The sequence below is a fragment of the Bombina bombina genome, chromosome 1 (assembly GCF_027579735.1).
Source record: "Bombina bombina isolate aBomBom1 chromosome 1, aBomBom1.pri, whole genome shotgun sequence".
NCBI classification, from domain to species: domain Eukaryota; kingdom Metazoa; phylum Chordata; class Amphibia; order Anura; family Bombinatoridae; genus Bombina; species Bombina bombina.
Window position 1 is genome coordinate 773,946,578 of NC_069499.1, and position 23,157 is coordinate 773,969,734.

General features: G+C 37.0%; 1 protein-coding gene across 2 annotated transcripts in view; it reads left to right on the forward strand.

Moving 5' to 3' along the window:
- ZNF711 (zinc finger protein 711) overlaps nucleotides 1-23,157 on the forward strand; it is a 203,554-nt gene that overhangs the window by 97,688 nt on the left and 82,709 nt on the right. Inside the window, exons 3-4 of one of the 2 annotated variants that reach the window (XM_053699343.1) lie at nucleotides 10,803-11,345; nucleotides 21,782-21,940. In XM_053699343.1, coding sequence (XP_053555318.1) covers nucleotides 10,803-11,345; nucleotides 21,782-21,940 — 702 coding nt within the window. The remainder of the gene's footprint in view (nucleotides 1-10,802; nucleotides 11,346-21,781; nucleotides 21,941-23,157) is intronic. The other variant, XM_053699344.1, reaches the window with a different exon arrangement.

The following is a 23,157-nucleotide window of genomic DNA, read 5'->3' on the forward strand; positions in this document are numbered from 1 at the left end:
ATTTGGGATAATGCATTTGAATTAATCATTTTTTCTTACCTTCAAAAATTTGATTCTTTTTTCCCTGTGGGCTGTTAGGCTCGCGGGGGCTGAAAATGCTTCATTTTATTGCGTCATTCTTGGCGCGGACTTTTTTGGCGCAAAAATTATTTTCCGTTTCCGGCGTCATACGTGTCGCCGGAAGTTGCGTCATTTTTTGACGTTATTTTGCGCCAAAAATGTCGGCGTTCCGGATGTAGCGTCATTTTTGGCGCCAAAAAGCATTTAGGCGCCAAATAATGTGGGCGTCTGATTTGGCGCTAAAAAATATGGGCGTCGCTTTTGTCTCCACATTATTTTAGTCTCATTTTTCATTGCTTCTGGTTGCTAGAAGCTTGTTCTTTGGCATTTTTTCCCATTCCTGAAACTGTCATTTAAGGAATTTGATCAATTTTGCTTTATATGTTGTTTTTTCTCTTACATATTGCAAGATGTCTCACGTTGCATCTGAGTCAGAAGATACTACAGGAAAATCGCTGTCTAGTGCTGGATCTACCAAAGCTAAGTGTATCTGCTGTAAACTTTTGGTAGCTATTCCTCCGGCTGTTGTTTGTATTAATTGTCATGACAAACTTGTTAATGCAGATAATATTTCCTTTAGTAAAGTACCATTGTCTGTTGCAGTTCCTTCAACATCTAAGGTGCAGAATGTTCCTGATAACATAAGAGATTTTGTTTCTGAATCCATCAAGAAGGCTATGTCTGTTATTTCTCCTTCTAGTAAACGTAAAAAATCTTTTAAAACTTCTCTCCCTACAGATGAATTTTTAAATGAACATCATCATTCTGATTCTGATGATTCTTCTGGTTCAGAGGATTCTGTCTCAGAGATTGATGCTGATAAATCTTCATATTTATTTAAAATGGAATTTATTCGTTCTTTACTTAAAGAAGTACTAATTGCTTTAGAAATAGAGGATTCTGGTCCTCTTGATACTAATTCTAAACGTTTAGATAAGGTATTTAAATCTCCTGTGGTTATTCCAGAAGTTTTTCCTGTTCCTAATGCTATTTCTGCAGTAATTTCCAAAGAATGGGATAAATTGGGTAATTCATTTACTCCTTCTAAACGTTTTAAGCAATTATATCCTGTACCGTCTGACAGGTTAGAATTTTGGGACAAAATCCCTAAAGTTGATGGGGCTATTTCTACCCTTGCTAAACGTACTACTATTCCTACGTCAGATGGTACTTCGTTTAAAGATCCTTTAGATAGGAAAATTGAATCCTTTCTAAGAAAAGCTTATCTGTGTTCAGGTAATCTTCTTAGACCTGCTATATCATTGGCTGATGTTGCTGCAGCTTCAACTTTTTGGTTGGAAACTTTAGCGCAACAAGTAACAAATCATGATTCTCATGATATTATTATTCTTCTTCAGCATGCTAATAATTTTATTTGTGATGCCATTTTTGATATTATCAGAGTTGATGTCAGGTTTATGTCTCTAGCTATTTTAGCTAGAAGAGCTTTATGGCTTAAGACTTGGAATGCTGATATGGCTTCTAAATCAACTCTACTTTCCATTTCTTTCCAGGGTAACAAATTATTTGGTTCTCAGTTGGATTCTATTATCTCAACTGTTACTGGTGGGAAAGGAACTTTTTTACCACAGGATAAAAAATCTAAAAGTAAAAACAGGGCTAATAATCGTTTTCGTTCCTTTCGTTTCAACAAAGAACAAAAGCCTGATCCTTCATCCTCAGGAGCAGTTTCAGTTTGGAAACCATCTCCAGTCTGGAATAAATCCAAGCCTGCTAGAAAGGCAAAGCCTGCTTCTAAGTCCACATGAAGGTGCGGCCCTCATTCCAGCTCAGCTGGTAGGGGGCAGGTTACGTTTTTTCAAAGAAATTTGGATCAATTCTGTTCACAATCTTTGGATTCAGAACATTGTTTCAGAAGGGTACAGAATTGGTTTCAAGATGAGACCTCCTGCAAAGAGATTTTTTCTTTCCCGTGTCCCAGTAAATCCAGTAAAAGCTCAAGCATTTCTGAATTGTGTTTCAGATCTAGAGTTGGCTGGAGTAATTATGCCAGTTCCAGTTCCGGAACAGGGGATGGGGTTTTATTCAAATCTCTTCATTGTACCAAAGAAGGAGAATTCCTTCAGACCAGTTCTGGATCTAAAAATATTGAATCGTTATGTAAGGATACCAACGTTCAAGATGGTAACTGTAAGGACTATCTTGCCTTTTGTTCAGCAAGGGAATTATATGTCCACAATAGATTTACAGGATGCATATCTGCATATTCCGATTCATCCAGATCATTATCAGTTCCTGAGATTCTCTTTTCTGGACAAGCATTACCAGTTTGTGGCTCTGCCGTTTGGCCTAGCTACAGCTCCAAGAATTTTTACAAAGGTTCTCGGTGCCCTTCTGTCTGTAATCAGAGAACAGGGTATTGTGGTATTTCCTTATTTGGACGATATCTTGGTACTTGCTCAGTCTTTACATTTAGCAGAATTTCATACGAATCGACTTGTGTTGTTTCTTCAAGATCATGGTTGGAGGATCAATTTACCAAAAAGTTCTTTGATTCCTCAGACAAGGGTAACCTTTCTGGGTTTCCAGATAGATTCAGTGTCCATGACTCTGTCTTTAACAGACAAGAGACGTCTAAAATTGATTGCAGCTTGTCGAAACCTTCAGTCACAATCATTCCCTTCGGTAGCCTTATGCATGGAAATTCTAGGTCTTATGACTGCTGCATCGGACGCGATCCCCTTTGCTCGTTTTCACATGCGACCTCTTCAGCTCTGTATGCTGAATCAATGGTGCAAGGATTACACAAAGATATCTCAATTAATATCTTTAAAACCGATTGTTCGACACACTCTATCGTGGTGGACAGATCACCATCGTTTAATTCAGGGGGCTTCTTTTGTGCTTCCGACCTGGACTGTAATTTCAACAGATGCAAGTCTCACAGGTTGGGGAGCTGTGTGGGGATCTCTGACGGCACAAGGAGTTTGGGAATCTCAGGAGGTGAGATTACCGATCAATATTTTGGAATATTTCAGAGCTCTTCAGTTTTGGCCTCTTCTAAAGAGAGAATCGTTCATTTGTTTTCAGACAGACAATGTCACAACTGTGGCATACATCAATCATCAAGGAGGGACTCACAGTCCTCTGGCTATGAAAGAAGTATCTCGAATTTTGGTTTGGGCGGAATCCAGCTCCTGTCTAATCTCTGCGGTTCATATCCCAGGTATAGACAATTGGGAAGCGGATTATCTCAGTCGCCAAACGTTGCATCCGGGCGAATGGTCTCTTCACCCAGAGGTATTTCTTCAGATTGTTCAAATGTGGGAACTTCCAGAAATAGATCTGATGGCGTCTCATCTAAACAAGAAACTTCCCAGGTATCTGTCCAGATCCCGGGATCCTCAGGCGGAGGCAGTGGATGCATTATCACTTCCTTGGAAGTATCATCCTGCCTATATCTTTCCGCCTCTAGTTCTTCTCCCAAGAGTAATCTCCAAGATTCTGAAGGAATGCTTGTTTGTTCTGCTGGTAGCTCCGGCATGGCCTCACAGGTTTTGGTATGCGGATCTTGTCCGGATGGCCTCTTGCCAACCGTGGACTCTTCCGTTAAGACCAGACCTTCTGTCTCAAGGTCCTTTTTTCCATCAGGATCTCAAATCCTTAAATTTAAAGGTATGGAGATTGAACGCTTGATTCTTAGTCAAAGAGGTTTCTCTGACTCTGTGATTAATACTATGTTACAGGCTCGTAAATCTGTATCTAGAGAGATATATTATAGAGTCTGGAAGACTTATATTTCTTGGTGTCTTTCTCATCATTTTTCTTGGCATTCTTTTAGAATACCGAGAATTTTACAGTTTCTTCAGGATGGTTTAGATAAGGGTTTGTCTGCAAGTTCCTTGAAAGGACAAATCTCTGCTCTTTCTGTTCTTTTTCACAGGAAGATTGCTATTCTTCCTGATATTCATTGTTTTGTACAAGCTTTGGTTCGTATAAAACCTGTCATTAAGTCAATTTCTCCTCCTTGGAGTTTGAATTTGGTTCTGGGGGCTCTTCAAGCTCCTCCGTTTGAACCTATGCATTCATTGGACATTAAATTACTTTCTTGGAAAGTTTTGTTCCTTTTGGCCATCTCTTCTGCCAGAAGAGTTTCTGAATTATCTGCTCTTTCTTGTGAGTCTCCTTTTCTGATTTTTCATCAGGATAAGGCGGTGTTGCGAACTTCTTTTGAATTTTTACCTAAAGTTGTGAATTCCAACAACATTAGTAGAGAAATTGTGGTTCCTTCATTATGTCCTAATCCTAAGAATTCTAAGGAGAAATAGTTCCATTCTTTGGATGTTGTTAGAGCTTTGAAATATTATGTTGAAGCTACTAAATCTTTCCGAAAGACTTCTAGTCTATTTGTTATCTTTTCCGGTTCTAGAAAAGGCCAGAAAGCTTCTGCCATTTCTCTGGCATCTTGGTTGAAATCTTTAATTCATCTTGCCTATGTTGAGTCGGGTAAAACTCCGCCTCAGAGGATTACAGCTCATTCTACTAGGTCAGTTTCTACTTCCTGGGCGTTTAGGAATGAAGCTTCGGTTGATCAGATTTGCAAAGCAGCAACTTGGTCCTCTTTGCATACTTTTACTAAATTCTACCATTTTGATGTATTTTCTTCTTCTGAAGCAGTTTTTGGTAGAAAAGTACTTCAGGCAGCGGTTTCAGTTTGAATCTTCTGCTTATGTTTTTCATTAAACTTTATTTTGGGTGTGGATTATTTTCAGCAGGAATTGGCTGTCTTTATTTTATCCCTCCCTCTCTAGTGACTTTTGTGTGGAAAGATCCACATCTTGGGTAGTCATTATCCCATACGTCACTAGCTCATGGACTCTTGCTAATTACATGAAAGAAAACATAATTTATGTAAGAACTTACCTGATAAATTCATTTCTTTCATATTAGCAAGAGTCCATGAGGCCCGCCCTTTTTTTGTGGTCGTTATGATTTTTGTATAAAGCACAATTATTCCAATTCCTTATTTTATATGCTTTCGCACTTTTTTATCACCCCACTTCTTGGCTATTCGTTAAACTGAATTGTGGGTGTGGTGAGGGGTGTATTTATAGGCATTTTGAGGTTTGGGAAACTTTGCCCCTCCTGGTAGGAATGTATATCCCATACGTCACTAGCTCATGGACTCTTGCTAATATGAAAGAAATGAATTTATCAGGTAAGTTCTTACATAAATTATGTTTTTTGAAAAATTTCCATTCTCTGCTTTTGTTAGGGGAAGTGCTTCCTATCCTTATCCTATCAATTTGGGGACATGTTGTCATGTTGAAATCTCCTGCAATTATTAAGTTCTTGTTTATATGTGGAAAGAGTTTAATATATAGATTGTCCCAAAAATCTGGGTCTAAGTCATTTGGACCATACACATTACAGATGACATATGTTATACCATTACACTCTAATTCAAGTATAATATATCTGCCCCCTTTATCTAGCTCTTGTGATAGAATGGTGTATAGTAACGTTTTAGAGAAAAGGAAGGCAACGCCTCTCTTGCGTCTCAGACAAGGGGTAACTACTACTTCTCCCACCCATTTGCATTTCAGTTTGGGTATTTCTTTATCATTAAGGTGGGTTTCCTGTAAGCATACCACGTCTGGTTTGGCTTGCTTAAGTTGTTTTAAGATAATTACAGGAATAAACCCCTTCTTAAGCATAACAGGATATATGTTATATCCTATTATAAATAATATTGTCTGTACCTCCTGTTTCAAGTTAGTTTATATCCCCAAGTTTCTTAATGTAGTCTTTAGCTTACTGTGGATTATTTAATATAAAACTTTCGCGATTTGCATTTAACTGTATTTCCGCAGGGTATATAAGTCTTGCCTGAATGCCCTTTTTAAATAAAATTGAACAGTGTGGGGCCATCTCTCCTTTTTAGAGATGTTTCTAGGGAGAAATCCTGAAATAGCAAGATTTTATCTTGACCCAGCATTACTGGATTAGATTTCCTATATTGTCTCATGATCTAAATGTTATCTTGGAAGCTTAAATATTTAACATTACTGGTCTTGGTCTAGAAGTGCCATCAGAATTGTTCCTAATTGTACCTAGTCTTTGTGCTCTTTTTACTACAGGTGGCTTATCTGATATTTGAAGGCCTAATATTTGAGGTAGATCAATTGAGGAAAATTTCACTAGATCCTGATGCTGGATGGATAATTATTATTACTATTTTTTTATTATTAGTTATTTGTAGAGCACCAACAGATTCCGCAGCGCTATAAACAAATGCGGAGTACAACAAAACAATTATAGGGATCAAATGGGTAGAGGGCCCTGCCAAGAGTTGCAATGTTGTAGTCAGCTCTTAAGAAGGTGATCTACAAACAGCTGGACTCTTAGGCTTACATGCTAAGGGGGTTCAGGGGATTGCAATCGAGGAGAGGAACTGGTATAAAGAAAGGTTAGCGTAGGTTGTATGCATCCCTGAACAGTAGAGTCTTTAGGGAGCACTTGAAGCTTTTAAAACTAGAAGAGAGTTTTGTGGAGCGAGGCAGAGAGTTCCACAAGATGAGAGCCAGTCTGGAGAAGTCCTGTAAACGGGAGTGTGATGAGGTGACAAAAGAGGAGGAGAGTAGGAGGTCATGAGCAGAATGAAGGGGACGTGAGGGAGAGTATCTGGAGACAATGTCTGAGATATAGGGGGGAGCAGTGCAGTTGAGGGCTTTGTATGTCAGAATGAGAATTTTGTGTTTGATCCTAGAGGCAAGAGGAAGCCAGTGAAGGGATTGGCAGAGAGGTGCAGCAGATGAAGAGCGACGTGTAAGGAAGATGAGTCTGGCAGAGGCACTCATTATGGATTGTAAAGGAGCTAGGCGGCAGGTGGGGAGACCAGAGAGGACAGAGTTGCAGTAATCGAGGCGGGAAAGAATGAGAGAGTGGATTCAAATCTTAGTTGTGTCTTGTGTAAGGAAGTGTCTAATTTTAGAGATGCTTTTAAGGTGAAAGCGGCAGGCTTTAGCCAATGACTGAATGTGAGGAGTGAAAGAAAGATCTGAGTCAAATGTGACCCCAATACATAGGGTGTGCGGGGTAGGGGTAATGATGGAGTTGTCGACAGTTATAGAGTGATTGGGGGTGGAGAGTTTAGAAGAAGGGGGGAAAATAAGGAGCTCAGTTTTGGAGAGATTTAGCTTGAGGTAGTGAGAGGACATCCAGTTAGAGATGTGAGAAAGACAGTTAGTGACACGGGTTAGCAAGGAAGGAGATAGGTCTGGTGCAGAGAAGTAGATTTGGGTGTTGTCGGCATACAAATGATATTGTAAACCATGGGACTTTATTAGGGAATCTAGTGATGATGTGTAGATTGAGAAGAGAAGGGGACCGAGGACAGAGCCTTGCGGTACACCGACAGAAAGTGGTGACGGGGCAGAGGAGGCCTACAATTTTCACATTTCTGCGAGAACGATCTTTTAAATCCTCCAGCCTCAGTTGTAGTGTTCTAATCAAATCCCCTTGGTTTTTTGAAATTGCCTCTTGTGTACCCAACTTGCCTTACTTCCTCGGTGAGGCCTCAGAGTTAATTTTTAAGTATATTGAACTGAGACAAAATCAGGTCTGCAATCTGATCAGGCTTTGTTGATCTGTATTTGTAAGAACTGGTACTTGTGTGTCTATACTGCTTTCAAATGTCAATATTCTTAGCTTTTCTCTCCCTTTGTTTCGGCCTGCATAGCTGGCAATTTAGAAATTTATTGTAAATGCTACAGCAGGCTACACAAAAGAAAAAAGAAGAAAAAAAGGAACAAAGCGGGCTGATAGTTGGAAAAGTGATCAGCAATATTTGTAACAGCAGCTATGAATAAACCATACAAAGCCTTAGGCAAATGGTCAGTTTTAAATCTCAGTTCCTGAAACAAAAAAGCAAAGAACAAGAAGAGCTCTTGTATAGTTTAAGGGTCAGTCAGTGAAACTCCTCCTCACAATTTTAAATCCCTTTATTAACTTAGAGTCAGGGGTCCTTTTAATTCTGTGGGGGAGAAGGGCCAAGGATGAAAATAGATCTTTATAGTGTCCAGTTATGTAGTCTGTTTACCCCCCCCCAACTGTTTTGTTAGGTTATTTTCATTTTCAATCCACCTATTATATGTTATAGGGAGTCACACTTTACATCCAAAGTATTCAGGTTATATATTCCTTAAAGCTAGATCATACCCAAGACAATTGTAATCCAGCTAGTAACATCCACAATAAGTGATAAAAAACAAGTGTATATTTTATACTTTCAGTCAGGAGCACTGTCCCTGGATAGACACTGTACTTCGGTAGTATCCACTGCTACAGGGAGATTTGTGTGCGTCCGGGTTTGCTGGTAGCCGTATAAGTTCAGCTGAGGCAGAAACTTGGTGAATACATCTTCACAGAAACATTACACCTGCCATAAGGGGACCATGCAAAACGGAAAGCACTCTTGGGCGTTCACTGCCTTCTCACATGGCAGTATTTCTGTCAGCCCACAAGGATCCATGCGTCACCACTGCCCCTGAGACTGTATAGCCGGGTCTCTCACCCTCCGTCTACAGTCGCGGGCCATACCAACCGTCAGTTGTGTAGGGTTCCCTACGTGACTCACTGCATTTCGGTCTGTTTGTACACCTTCTAGTAGGTGAATATTCCCAGGAGAATCCCTGTACTGCCAGCGGGGTTCAGGCCTTGGCGACAAGGCCACGCTCCTATGCTCCTGACTTTCGGCTCACCTGTGCTGTCCTCCAAGCTAGGATTCACACTTCCCAGCAATGGAGCCTTAGGCATGGAGGGCTGAGGTGGCTCGATTTGCGTCCTAAACCATGGGACGATGTGCTCGCGCTTCTCTGCGAGGCACCTCCCCAAACGGAAGTCCACCACATGTGTTGCTCTTACCTTCATTTTCTTGTTTTCAGATTCAGACACCAGAAAACTCAGACCTTCCTGCTACACTGTCAGAAGTTATAGCAGCTGTGCTCTCTTCATCACAGGTGCCATCAGTAAGAGCAGCATAGGTGTTTTAAAGGCAGAGGATTAGGAGTATGCCTATGTTCTACTGGTTTTACCCTTCCTGAGCCATCTGTTTTCCATCTCCCTTTTCTTTGTCTCTGGGGTAGAGCAGTAACTTCCTTGAGAGGCTGCTTGTAGCAAACAGACATGTTATTTATTTTACTGAATATGAGAAAAGAGTCACTGCAAACACGGTAATCTTGCATCAAGGTAAAGGGTTTATTTCATCCACTTAAACATGAGCAGACAAACACCTGACATGTTTCGCATGGGTACTCCCACGCTTCATCAGAGGTGATGATTTATGTGTTATTTATTTTATGTTTAAGATAAGCTATTGCTTTCTATAAAAGAGAGAACCTCCAGAATACTGCACAATCAAACAGGGAAAGGCATCCATTGCACTGAATCTGAGACATTTTTTAAATAAATATAAATAAATATATACATACATACATATACTCTATCAATGTAATGTATAAAAGATTTAACTTCCTGTCTGATTAACTCTAATTATTTCTGAATAACTCCTGAAATAGCTCTTGCACTTAATGCTATCCTTATTTATATGAGATCTTTCTTTATGGAGGATCATTTGCAGAGCTAATAAACTTCCTTTTAAATAGACCTCAGAAAGTTAGGGTGGGGGTTTCACGTAATTGCCTACCAATAGAAAACACTCAATTGTTTTCAAAATTATTCTGTATTCCTATGAATAATAATTAGTGTTCCATTAAAATATGTTTTCTTTCTAACTACCATGTATACTTTACACAAATGTATAAAAAGGTTTGAACTTATTAAAAAGTCAAATGCCAATCCAAGGGGCATGATGCTTCTGTATTCCTAGAATAACATCCTAAAAAATAAGTAAATAAAAGCTGTTAAGATATATATAGTAGTTTTGTTTTGCCTTATTAATACAAAGAGTTTAAATTGTATGCCCCTTTATGTACCTTTTAACAATTATTATAAAATTAAATTACATAAGAAAAAGTTGATTTAAATAGTACCCTCTAATAATATATTGAGCAGATTAACTAGTTCTTTGCTCTCTATACTTTATGTTAAATATGTATTAAATTGAAAAAAGGCAAACAATCTTGGTCAAAGATCACACACATGTACCCAACTCTGCTGCTAAGAAATACCAAAATGAAAAGAGAAACAGGAAAAGAGTAATACCATAACCCTATAAGCTGTGGAATTATTTTCCTTCAATTGAAGTTTGCTGGATTAGTGAATAGACAATTTGCTCATTTCATTATTTGATCAAAAGCATCAAGTTGGTTTGAGTTTTACCCAAACCAGAGCTCCTCAGGTTAATTGAATACAGTCTAAGACCCACGGTAGATTAGCTACAAGATTCATGGATGCATACAATCTACACTAACCTTTCCTAATACCAGTTCCTTTCCTCCATTGCTATCCCCTGAACCCCCTTAGCATGTAAGCCTAAGAGTCCAGCTGTTTGTAGATCACCTTATTAAGAGCTGACTACAACAGTGCAACTCTTGGCAGGGCCCTCTACCCATTTGATCCCTGTAATTGTTTTGTTGTACTCCCCCTTTGTTTATAGCGCTGCGGAATCTGTTGGCACTCTAGAAATAACCGATAATAATAATAATAATAATAATAATAATACAAGATAAATCATTCATTTTGAGATATTCAACCTTCTTCTGAGTAATTATGTAAACGTTTATAATGCAGCTCTAATAGCCTTTTTTGTGTTTATATAGTGACTGGAATGGCTGGCACAGCACACATCGACGGAGAACATATAGTGGTTTCTGTTCCTGAGGCCGTCTTAGTTTCTGATGTGATTACAGATGATGAAATAACTTTAGAACATGATTTATCAGATGAAGTTGTACAAGGACCTGACATCATCACAGAGGCGGATGTTGTTACCGAAAATGTTATCATTCCTGAGTCTGTATTAGAAACTGACATCACAATTGAAGAGGCTTTGAATGATAGCCACCATGTTTTAGAATCTGATATTATTACAGAAACTGTATCGGTTTCTGACCAAGTGTTTGTGGCAGATCTTATAACATGCCCAGATGGACAGCTGGAGCAGGTGGTCCAGGACTCTTTATCAAGACATCACTCACCCACTATGATTTCAGAGGAGGTCCTGGTAGCTAGTTGTGATTCAGATGCTATTATCCAATCTTCAGGTATTCAACCAACAGGGTCCACAGTTACTATTAAAGCAGAAGATGATGATGAAGAAGAAGAAGCAAAAAGCACATCAGAGGACTACCTTATGATATCATGTAAGTCCACTGTAACATTGAATGGTACTTAAAATAAGACATTTTTTTTCAGACACTAGCCTAAAACTATGGAGGTATATTTGTAAAGTAGTATATTAGAGTATTGGTTCCTACAAAATTGGTTTAATGTGATGGTAGTTGTACCGCAACAAATTAGAATGAACATTTTAGTACTTTCTTTAATAAAAAAAAAACTGCACTGTAAAACAAAACATTGAGTTATTTTGCATTTGCCCCCAAAATATAATAAGGATAAGATATTGTCAGTCATAATTTGTTAGTGACAATGCAATTTATTAACAAACTGGACCATTAATTAAAATTATGGTGATAATTCAGTGATTAACAAACACCTACTATATGAGAATAATGCAACAAATGTGATTTATACAATTCTCACTATACAGTCATGCCAAAAAGAAAGTACACCCTCTTTGAATTCTATGGTTTTACGTATCAGGACATAATAACAATAATCTGGTTCTTAGCAGGTCTTAAAATTAGGTAAATTCAACCTCAGATGAACAGCAACACATGAGATATTACACTGTGTCATGATGTATTTAACAAAAATAAAGCCAAAATGGAGAAGCCATGTGTGGAAAAAATAAGTACACCCTTACTGCTTCCATAGGAATTAAGAGGCTAAGTAGCAGCCAGGTGCTGCTAATAAAATACCCTTGATTAATTGATCATCAGCAAGTGTGACCACCTCTATAAAAGCCACATTTATAGCAGTTTGCTGGTCTGGAGCATTCAGGTGTGTGTTAACACAATGCCAAGGAGGAACGACATCAGCAATGATCTTAGAGAAGCAATTGTTGCTGCCCGTCAATCTGGGAAGTGTTATAAGGCTATTTCCAAATAATTTAAAGTCTGTCATTCTACATTCAAAAAGATTATTCACAAGTGAAAAACATTCAAGACAGTTTCCAATCTTCCCAGGAGTGGACATCCCAGCCAATTCACCCCAAGGTCAGAAATTAAAAATAAAACCAAGAGTTACATCTCCGACTCTAGAGGCCTCAGTTAGCATGTTAAAGTTCATGATAGTACAATGAGAAAAAGACTGAAAAAGTATGGTTTGTATGTAAGGGTTGCCAAGAGAAAGCCCCTTCTCTCTAAAAAGAACATGGCAGTACGGCTTAGGTTTGCAAAGTTGCATCTGAACAAACCACAAGACTTCTGGAACAATGTCCTTTGGACAGACGAGACTAAAGTGGAGATGTTTGGCCATAATGTTCAGCGCCACTTTTAGCAAAAACCAAAAACCTCATACCAACTGTCAAGCACGGTGGTGGAGGGCTGATGGGGTGATGATTTGGGCTTGTTTTGCAGCCACAGGATCTAGGCACCTTGCAGTCTCATTGAATCGACCACAAAAGTATTCTGTAATCAAATGGGAGGCCATCTGTCCAACAACTAAAGCTTGGCAGAAATTGGGTCATGCAACAGGACGATAATCTCAAGCACACCAGCAAATCTACAACAGAAAGGCTGAAAAAGAAAAGAATCAATGTGTTGCAATGGCCCAGTCAAAGTCCAGACCTCAACTCAATTGAAATGCTGTGTCCCTTAAAGGGACGCTGAACCCAAATTTTTTCTTTCATAATTCAGATAGAGCATGAAATTTCAAGCAACTTTCTAATTTCCTCCTATTATCAAATTTTCTTCATTCTCTTGGTATCTTTATTTGAAATGCAAGAATGTAAGTTTAGATGCCGGCCCATTTTTGATGAACAACCTGGGTTGTCCTTGATGATTGGTGGATAAATTCATCCACCAATAAAAAAAATGCTGTCCAGAGTCTGAACCAAAAAAAAATCTTAGATGCCTTCTTTTTCAAATAAAGATAGCAAGAGAACAAACAAAAATTGATAATAGGAGTAAATTAGAAAGTTGCTTAAAATTGCATGCTCTATCTGAATCACAAAATAAAAATTTTGGGTTCAGTGTCACTTTAAGAGAACTGTGCATAAATGAATGCCCACAAATCTCAATGAAATGAAGCAACGTTATAAAGAGTGAGACTGATAAAGTAATACAGAAAATTAGGGTTGCACCGATACCATTTTTTTTAAGACCGAGTACAAGTACCAATACTTTTTTCAAATACTCACCGATACCAATTACCGATACTTATGTCATATGACAGTTTACCAAGCACAATACAGACTGATTTAAGATAGCTTCTTTATAATTATGAACTGTAACTCAAAAGACATTTTGAAATAATAAAACAGTTTTATGTGCTTGTTGTAACAAAGTTCACAGAACATGTTTATAAATAAAAATATATTAATAATAACAATAAATAACAGCTGCAGCTGCTGGGGCTGGAAAGCTACAATTTAAAGGGGTGATTACTGGATGCAATTGGGTTGTAGGGTGCCTATATATCATCTATCTGACATTTGTATTTAATACAAAGTAATATGATTTAATTCTGAAAAAAACATTGGGGAAGGAGTGTCCCAGTAATCCCCTTTGAAAAAAATGGGGCATTTGCATTCTACTGACTCAACGGAAAATAGGACTGGTCTTCATATTTTTCCAGGGCTGCTTTTTATTCCCAGTATGTACAGTATGTTTTGAGCACAATTGTTCAAGATGAGAACTAGCAGTATAACAGGCAATCTAGCAATTAGAATAATTTTTCAAAAGTTAGTGGCAAGTTCTTATTAAGGAACAGAAGCATCTTTGCATGTTCAGCTAGAAGTCTGTTTCTGCTATTAGTAAGGACATTTGATGCAAGGCTGAACAGTCTTTCACTTTTCACACTACTGCATGGGGCAGAAAGATATTTTTGGGCCATTTTAGCCAGAGCTGGAAATTTCAGTTTATTAACTGCCCAGTATTTTAGTGGTTTGTCTAAATGAGGTACAGTGATCTCTCCCATGTAGTCTTTCAGCTGTATAGTAACAGCTTTTGGAGCACTGCTCTCAAACGTACAATAATACAAATAACAGCAATTTGTATTAACAGAACAGAAGTGAACAATTTTTAGTTAAGTCTTCACTCCACCTTAAAATGAAATGGGAACATGCAGTTTGAAAAACGCCACAAGATGGCGTATAGGTAGGAAGTGGAGGTATCGGTTTAAAGGGACAGTACACTGTAAAATTGTTTTTCCATTAATGTATTTTAAATGACTTGTTATACCACCTGCAGAGTATAAAATATTTGAGAAATTGCATTTTCGGGTTTATTTGTGTATAGGAAGTAGCTGGTTTTGTGATTTGAAACCACAGCCTATTACAAGGGGTTGAACATAAGGTATTATCAGATCTCATTATGTTATAACTTTATGTACACACACTTGCTTCCATATCTTATAATTGTCTGGAAAACCAAAGCAAAAATACATAGAGAGAACAATCGACAATTATCATTTTATTACTTAACTATCCTGCATCCCACTGAGAGTGTAACTTCTGCTGACTGTGTTTACTTAGGCTTGTCAATAGCATATACTCCAGTATCAAAACTTTCAGTATAGGTTGGGAAACTACAAGCTAAATCAGATATTTCAAATGCTGAAATAGGAGTAAAGGAGCCACTTGCAACCAATTTAATACACTCTAGCAGGTAAAAAAAAATCATTGGGAATAATTTAAATTATTATTAATTTAAAGGGGAGATTTTTTTGGGTGAACTATCCCTTTACGTATCAGTGCATTTGCATAAGTACAAATACTTGTTATGGGCACCGATACCGATATTAGTATCGGTATTGGTGCAACCCTACCGAAAATGATTACTTGAAGTTATTGCTGCTAAAGGTGGTTCTACAAGCTATGGAATTATAAGGTATACTTAGTTTTTCACACATGGCTTCTCCATTTTGGCTTTATTTTTGTTAAATAAATAAGGACACAGTGTAATATGTTGTGTGTTGTTGTTCATCTAAGGTTGTATTTACCTAATTTTAAGACCTGCTAAGGACCAGATGATTGTTATTATGTCCTTATACGTAATACCATAGAATTCAAAGAGAGTGTACTTTGTTTTTTGCATGACTGTAATTGTTAGAAACTAATTTCCTAATAAGATATAATACAACAATAACTATCTGTTAGTCTAATATAGCTTAAATTATTTAAAGTGACGTATAGGGAAACTATCTGCAACCATTATTATAAAAATAAGCAAAACAATAAATGTACAAGAGCCTGTGTGAAGTAGTTTGGAAATCAATGTAAAATTTTTTTTAAAATAAAATTAAATTGTAATACAAAAGTTGGATTCATAAAATGTAGCTTTTTCAAGTAAATGTGTTATTCTGATAAGAAGCAGATGCACAGTTGTAGAAAATTATTCACTACTTCCAGATATGCTGGAACAAAGAAAAATGGTTGTTGCCATATCGGTTCCACAGAGAATGTTAATAAACCAACAAAATCAAGTTGGGTTTTTTTATTCCATAAGCTTTCAAGATCTCACAGGTCTCTTCATCAGATCTACATCTGAAGAAGATACTTTTGAGGTATTGAAAGCTTATGGAATAAGAAAAACCTTGATTTTGTTGATCCATTAAAAGGTATCACCATCTATGAAAGGAACAAAGGAAATAAAATAATCTATTTATATTATATTGTTGTAATAGTCCTGTGTAGACTTATGTATAAAATAATGTTTCAGTGATAGAAAGAGATATACTTAGTACATAAGATGTTGCAGGTTTTTGGAGTCATTTTATGTTAACCCTCTGGGCTAGGTGTAATTCCGCCATTTTGTCTGTCAGAAATGTTAGCCTTCCTCTCCTCCCCATTGTATTTCGTGCACCCTTATTATAATGTTATGAGCCACAATAACAAAAAATAATAATTTTCTTATGACCAATGAATGTCCATAACTAAGCTGTTTTTATGCTACACAAATATAACTACCAAAATTATATTCCCAGGTCAAAATCTGGTACGTGGTGCTCTTATCTAGGGTATATGCGCAGAAGAAGAAAATTATTCTTCTGAAGAAAATTTATAGTCTTGAACCACAAACAACATGGACTCCCTATCTCATTATCCCATACTGTAGGTTTAGGCTTTAACCCCCCAAAAAGATTATATGTATATTATTACACCATAAAATTTCTGTTCTTGTTTTTTTCTACCTTAGAATTCTGTGATAAGTACATGCATGTTTTTAATGACATGTTTGACACAGGACATAATTCACCCTCATTTTAAATATCTTGTAAATGTTAATTTTATTTTGTTTCTTTTGTTCTTTTGTACATTGTTTTTAAACTAGGGCTACAAACTCAGGGCCCACATTTTCATTTCAGGCTTGATAGAGCAAGCATTCCTCATCGGAGACAGAGAGAGAGTGAGAATTGACGATATACTAAATCCAGATGTAAGATATATTTTTGAGTCTTTTTTTTTTTAGTACATTACATTGTACCTTCTCAAATGGTCTAAGATAAAATATATTTAAGGCTTTTGTTTATTCAGAAGTGGCAATGGGAAATTAATATTGCAAAATAAGTATGTAATGTATTAGAAGAACATAAATGCATACCATATGTTTCACAAAACTCCCAGCCTTTAAAAACTATTCATTGTGAAATAATAGAGGTCTCTGTCCATTTATAGACACCATTGTTTCGGTATATTTGACATTGTGGGTACCCTGCCTTTGAGTTTATATGTTATATGGGGCTTGTAGTAAATTGTCCACAGGACATGTCATGTGATATGCTTTTTCTGTTTTATAGTGACTTCAGAAATTTATATTTATAGCATAAGAAATTGTCATGATCTGTTTAAATGATATACCTATTAGATATACAGTAGATTTATAGGTTTTAACCCCTTAAGGACCAGCGACAAACCCTGTATGTCGTTGGCCTTTTTTTGGGACTTGATTGTTTTATAGCGCGGTCCTGCCACCAGCGTTGAGACTGCTCTATTCCACAAAGCCTGCTGGAGGAGTGCATTAATAGCGTGTTCTTGCTAGACTTGTGCTATTATGTCCTGAAAAAACCCTTAACGACCAGTGACATACAGGGTACATTGTGGTCATTAAGGGGTTAAAAAATATTAAAACTACTTTGATGCTTTGCAAGACTACTGAGGATATCTACCCCCTTGTATGAGGAGGAATAATCTCATATGGCTATAATGCATACATTACTCAGTTTTTAAAATCATTATGGTCAAAATTCAATGTCTTTTTAACATTCTGCTATAAATTTGGGAGTTGTATATCTCCTGACAATAGAATCTTGAAATTGTATATACATATAATGCCATATCAATGTTTTTTTTTGCAATATGTTGCTAATGATTTTCAAAAGATAATTAATTTTAAGCCGTTGATTCTTTTTCTTTCTTTCTTTCTTTCTTTCTTTCTTTCTTTCTTTCTTTCTTTCTTTCATTTTAATTTAGTTTATTACATCTTTTTTTCCTGGAAGAATGTTTCATATCTGAGAGAGAATCATCAAGACCAAACAATATTATTTGGATATGACATTGCTTTTTGTTAACCACTTGTGCTAAATTAGGGTATTAATAAATGTCTACTATAAAAGGATATACATAAGGAGTATGCCAATACAGTATAAGTGGACAGAGAATTATTCTCATGGGAGTTTATAATCTACAGAAGATGATTAGATGTTGGAGAAAAGGCGAGGGGAAAGGTTGATGGCGAGTTGTCTAATTACCAGGCTGGAGGCATTCAAGAAGGTGATTGTGTATTTTGATGAAATATGAGCCAAACATCCAATTTATGTGTCAATGATGTAGTTATTAAAGGCTGGATTACGAGGTGATCTGTAGCTTGTGCTCCCACTCGCGCATTAACCCTGCTAGATGCAGGCTTTTTGTGCGCGTATTACAAGTTGAAGTAAAAAGTTTTTGCTCGCACACTAACAGATGCGTTCAAAAAGCTGAACTTTGAATATTGTGACCACGTTTACGTATTTCCCATAGACTTCAATGGAGAGTGAAAAGTGGAAAAAATGTAGCACTCTTACTCACTCGCAAACCTGCTCACATTTTCTCAAGTGCGCTTACCCGACATGAAAATTCCAATGTTCTATATATTCAAAGATACATATATATATATATATATATATATATATACGTTGATTGGAGTAGCCGTGTTAGTCCAGAGATTTAGATATCAAAATAACAAGAGTATTGCCATGAGCAATGATACTTTTTTATTGGACTAACTATACATTTATAAGATGACAAGCTTTTCGGAAGAGTCTCTGAAGCAATACTGTCCAATTTGATGGAATTTACAGATTATATCTTAAAACACAGGCTAAAAAGACAAAGTGTTACAGAGGTCTGAATGCAGGGGGAGGAGGGGGTGTCATAAAAATCATGATGGGGTTTAGGAGACAGGCAGATAGTGTCAGTAAAAGTTAACAGGCAGGGGAAATATATGGTTATACGCAAAGCATATACTGACATAAAGTTATATATCAACATAGAATCAATATGAATAAAGATGGGAAATTAGGTATACAGGGGAATATAAAATAGTCAAAGAAGGAGAAAGGAAAGAAAGTAAAAAAGGGGAATAATAATAATGACAAAAGTGTGGACATAGACTTACCTGCATATCTATGGATAGAGAGTGTGGAATATACAATGTAATTGACTACAGTATATGAAAGTACATTACAAATTTAGTCCAAAATTTAGAAAGTTGAAGTGTATTATCATTTTCATTTCAAAGGTTTTTCTTTCCATGGTGTTTTTGAAGTTGCCTCTGAGAATCTTGATTTTGAGGTTTTACTGACACTATCTGCCTGTCTATTAAACCCCCATCATGATTTTTACAGCACCCCCCCCCCCCTGCATTCAGACCTCTGTAACACTTTCTGTCTTTTTAGCCTGTGTTTTAAGATATAATCTGTAAATTCCATCAAATTGGTCAGTATTGCTTCAGACTTGAAAAAGGAAGACATTCTTCCGAAAGCTTGTCATCTTATAAATGTATAGTTAGTCCAATTAAAAAGTATCATTGCTCAATGATTGATATATATATATATATATATCCTGCCTATTACGGTCAGTCCAGCACCGAAATACCAGGAAATTCCTCTCTGAACAAGGAACACAGCAACCCCAGACGATCATTTCAGCCTTCATTGGGCTTTGTCAGTGAGGTGTAGCCATATTCCTCTAAGCACTTTGAGCAAGGAGTCCACGTCTGGTTGCCACTTTTTCCCATAGGGAGACTAAATACACACAGAGAGAAGTGCACTCACAGGAACGAACAACCAGCTCAATACCATTGTTAGCCTGTTCTATGGCGATTTTCCACCTGGGTGCAGCTTCTTTTTCGGCCAGTAATGCTTTTCACAGAGCAGAACTTTCCTGTAGTATCTCATTCTGATCCTGCCTATTACGGTCAGTCCAGCGCCGAAATACCAGGCAATTTCTCTCTGAACAAGGAACATAGCAACCCCAGACGAAGTGCTGTAAGGCACGAAACATGTTGGACAATTGATATGTTTTGTTACTGGCTCCACTTGCTGTGATATAGCTACTTTGCTGACTTTTGCACAAGTTGTTTTAATGCATATTAAATAAAAGTTACTTTTTACTTGTGACTTCTTATCCATTTGGAGCTGGATCCTTTCACCTCAGTGATTTTTTTTTATAACACCTAAGACCTTAAATCTTTGAATCCTTATAACTGTTTTCTGCAACTTATTTGTCTTGTGTAATAGTTAACCAGAGCTCTGAGGTTGCGGTATCCCTATGCGCATTAAATTCAATTGCGCTCAGGCAAACGTGTTTACTTTCAACTTCTGATGCACGCAAAGAGCCACAACAAACTCTCTTTTTTGCTTACAAGCAACAGTTAGAGCGCCACTTGTAATTTAGAGATAAGGATGTGAGCGGTATATGCTTTTTATACAAAGCAGCATTTTTTTTTCTGGTAAAATATTTTTATTAATCCAAACAAAAGCTCAGTTGGTAACAAACAGCTTCATAACTTATGCTACAGGAAGCTGTGCACTCAAGGTGCAACCTCTTTTATTTCACTTGTGCCTTTAACAGAGGAGATGTATTTCAGACTTTTCCATCAAAAGGGCAATGCAACCCTGAAACACTACATAAATCTCATTTGACCTCTAGATTTGTTTACCCAATTCCTGAAAACTGTTTCAGCCTGTATAGGCCTTGTTAGAGAAGGTGCATGATTTTGAGCAAGGCAAAGTAAACAAGGGATATGCATCTTATTTCCATCATGCTTTGTGAGGGAAATCCACTAGGGGCATTAGTTTACAAAATAAAAGGAAAAGGTCCACACAGGCTAGAGTCTCATTTAGCCTTCTTGTGCACTTCATAGAGCAAAGCTAAAACAAGCTGTAATAAGAGGCAACATCATATAGCTTTTCAGATATGTTTGTTTCTAATGAATTGTTTCTCTCTTGTCTTATAGTTATTAACCGGCCATGGTTAGAGCACAGTCTTTTCTATTGTTTGTTTCATTCATTAAAGGGACAGTCAACACCAGAATTTTTGTTGTTTAAAAAGAAAGATAATCCCTTTATTACCCATTCCCCAGTTTTGCATAACCAACACAGTTATAATAATACACATTTTACCTCTGTAATTATCTTGTATCTAAGCTTCTGCTGACTGCCCCCTTATTTCAGTTCTTTTGACAGACATGCAGTTTAGCCAATCAGTGCTCACTCCTAGGTCACTTTACGTGGATGAGCTCAATGTTATCTATATGAAACATGTGAACTAATGCCCTCTAGTGGTCAACATGCTTTCAGATTAGAGGCAGTCTTCAAGGTCTAAGAAATTAGCATATGAACCTCCTAGTTTTAGCTTTCAACTAAGAATACCAAGAGAACAAAGCAAAATTGGTAATAAAAGTAAATTGGGAAGTTGCTTAAAATTGCATGCCCTATTTAAAACATGAAAGTTTTTTTTGGACTTGAATGTCCCTTTAATATGGTCAACAAGGTCATTCAGAAACTGTTGTCTTGCACACAGTCTGTGTTGGGTGTTTCATTTCCATGACAAAATGGGTTATTTGATAACCTCAAAATAAGATATGTTGTGTCAAATGTAACAGCTTTCTGATATAGTATGCCAAGCATGATTATTGTTGATGCAATGCTTTTCAATGTAAGTTAGTATATTGGTCTAGATGCATTAAGAGCTGTGGTGTCTCTCCAGTGTTGTTAATTTAGTCAATTAGCTCTGTAGGATAACAGAAGAACCACATTTTTTTTCTTACTTAACAATTCTTTGTGAATTTAGGTAATTCGGTACGGTTTGTAAATGAAAATGTGGTGTCACACAAGAAGGATAAACATGTGGCAAACCATTTTGATTATTTTATTATAAACACTGTATCCTGCAACTATTAGATATACAGTAATCAGAACTATGTATTTTTCAGAAATGCACATTTTGTAAGTTATGAAATGTTTTGTCATTTAGTAGATGATGTTGGAGAGAAATTGGAACATATTGGAAATACCCCACTAAAGATTAGTGCAGAAGTCTCTCATGATGATGTATCTAAAGAAGATGGATTTGGCTCAGAAGTAATTAAAGTTTACATATTCAAAGCAGAAGCAGAGAATGATGTGGAAATAGGTAAGTGGATGACCATGAGGAAATTAGGTTTTAGAGTTTGAAACACATTGGATTTATTTCACTGGGCACTAATATTTATTGCTATGGATTGTATTATAACTGAATGTATTATGTTTCCTTTGTAAGCCTTGATAGTTATGAATTGTAATACTGAAAAATATGGGAGATGGATATTACATGCACACACACTGTACTTGTACTAAAGGCATAGTACATTTTTGTTGTTACATTTTTCTAGAACAGATGCATTTCCAGTGCAAGTTTGCTATGTATACTTTACATTTAAACTAAATTATTTATATGCAGTCCTATCCAGGAGCGCAGCAAATGTAATGGCTCAGTTTTGTTTTATTTTGCTCTCTTATGTTAACAGACAAACTGACAGACTGATGAGCAGTACTGAAGTAGTTTCCTTTTATAGTTCCTTTACCAATAAAGGGATACAAAACCCAAACATTTTCTTTTGTGATTCGGACATATAATTTGAAAACAAAAGTTTCCAATTTACTTCTATTATCAAATTAGCTTTGTTCCCATGACATTCTTTGTTGAAGAGATACATAGGTAGTTGTCTGAAGTACTACATGGCAGGAAATAGGAGAGTATAAGAGATTTTCTGACTCTATTAAAAATCTCTTACTTTAAAATAGGAAAAATAGAATCTTAATTGGATTTGTATTACTTTTTTTGTATGTATTTTCTTCATAAATGGAAAGAGTCCACAGCTGCATTCATCACTTTTGATAAATTCAGAGCCTGGCCACCAAGAGGAGGCAAAGACACCCCAGCCAAAGGCTTAAATACTCCTCCCATTTCCCTCATCCCCCAGTCATTCTTTGCCTTTAATCCCAGGAGGTTGGCAGAGAAGTGTCAGAAGTTTTCGGTAGTCTCTTATGGAGGGTAGTACTCTTTGGCATTGGACTGGAGTTTTAAGTAGTCCTGTCAGCCTCTCAGTGAGAGCATGGGTGAAAGTTAGAGTCCGGAGATGCAGGAAGAGTCTTTCTGCGAAATCATCCCAACTCATATTAACAGCTCCACAATCAATCAGCGTTGACGAGTTTAGCTGCCTGCTTTTTTCTCTCAAGTCCATGGCAGAAGCGATGCTACTATCTGTCACACTTGAAGGGCCTTGTTCCTGTTCCACGGCGTAGATTACGGTAAGATTGTTTCATTTTACTTTCATCATGGATGTATTGTAATGTCAACTGTTTATTCAA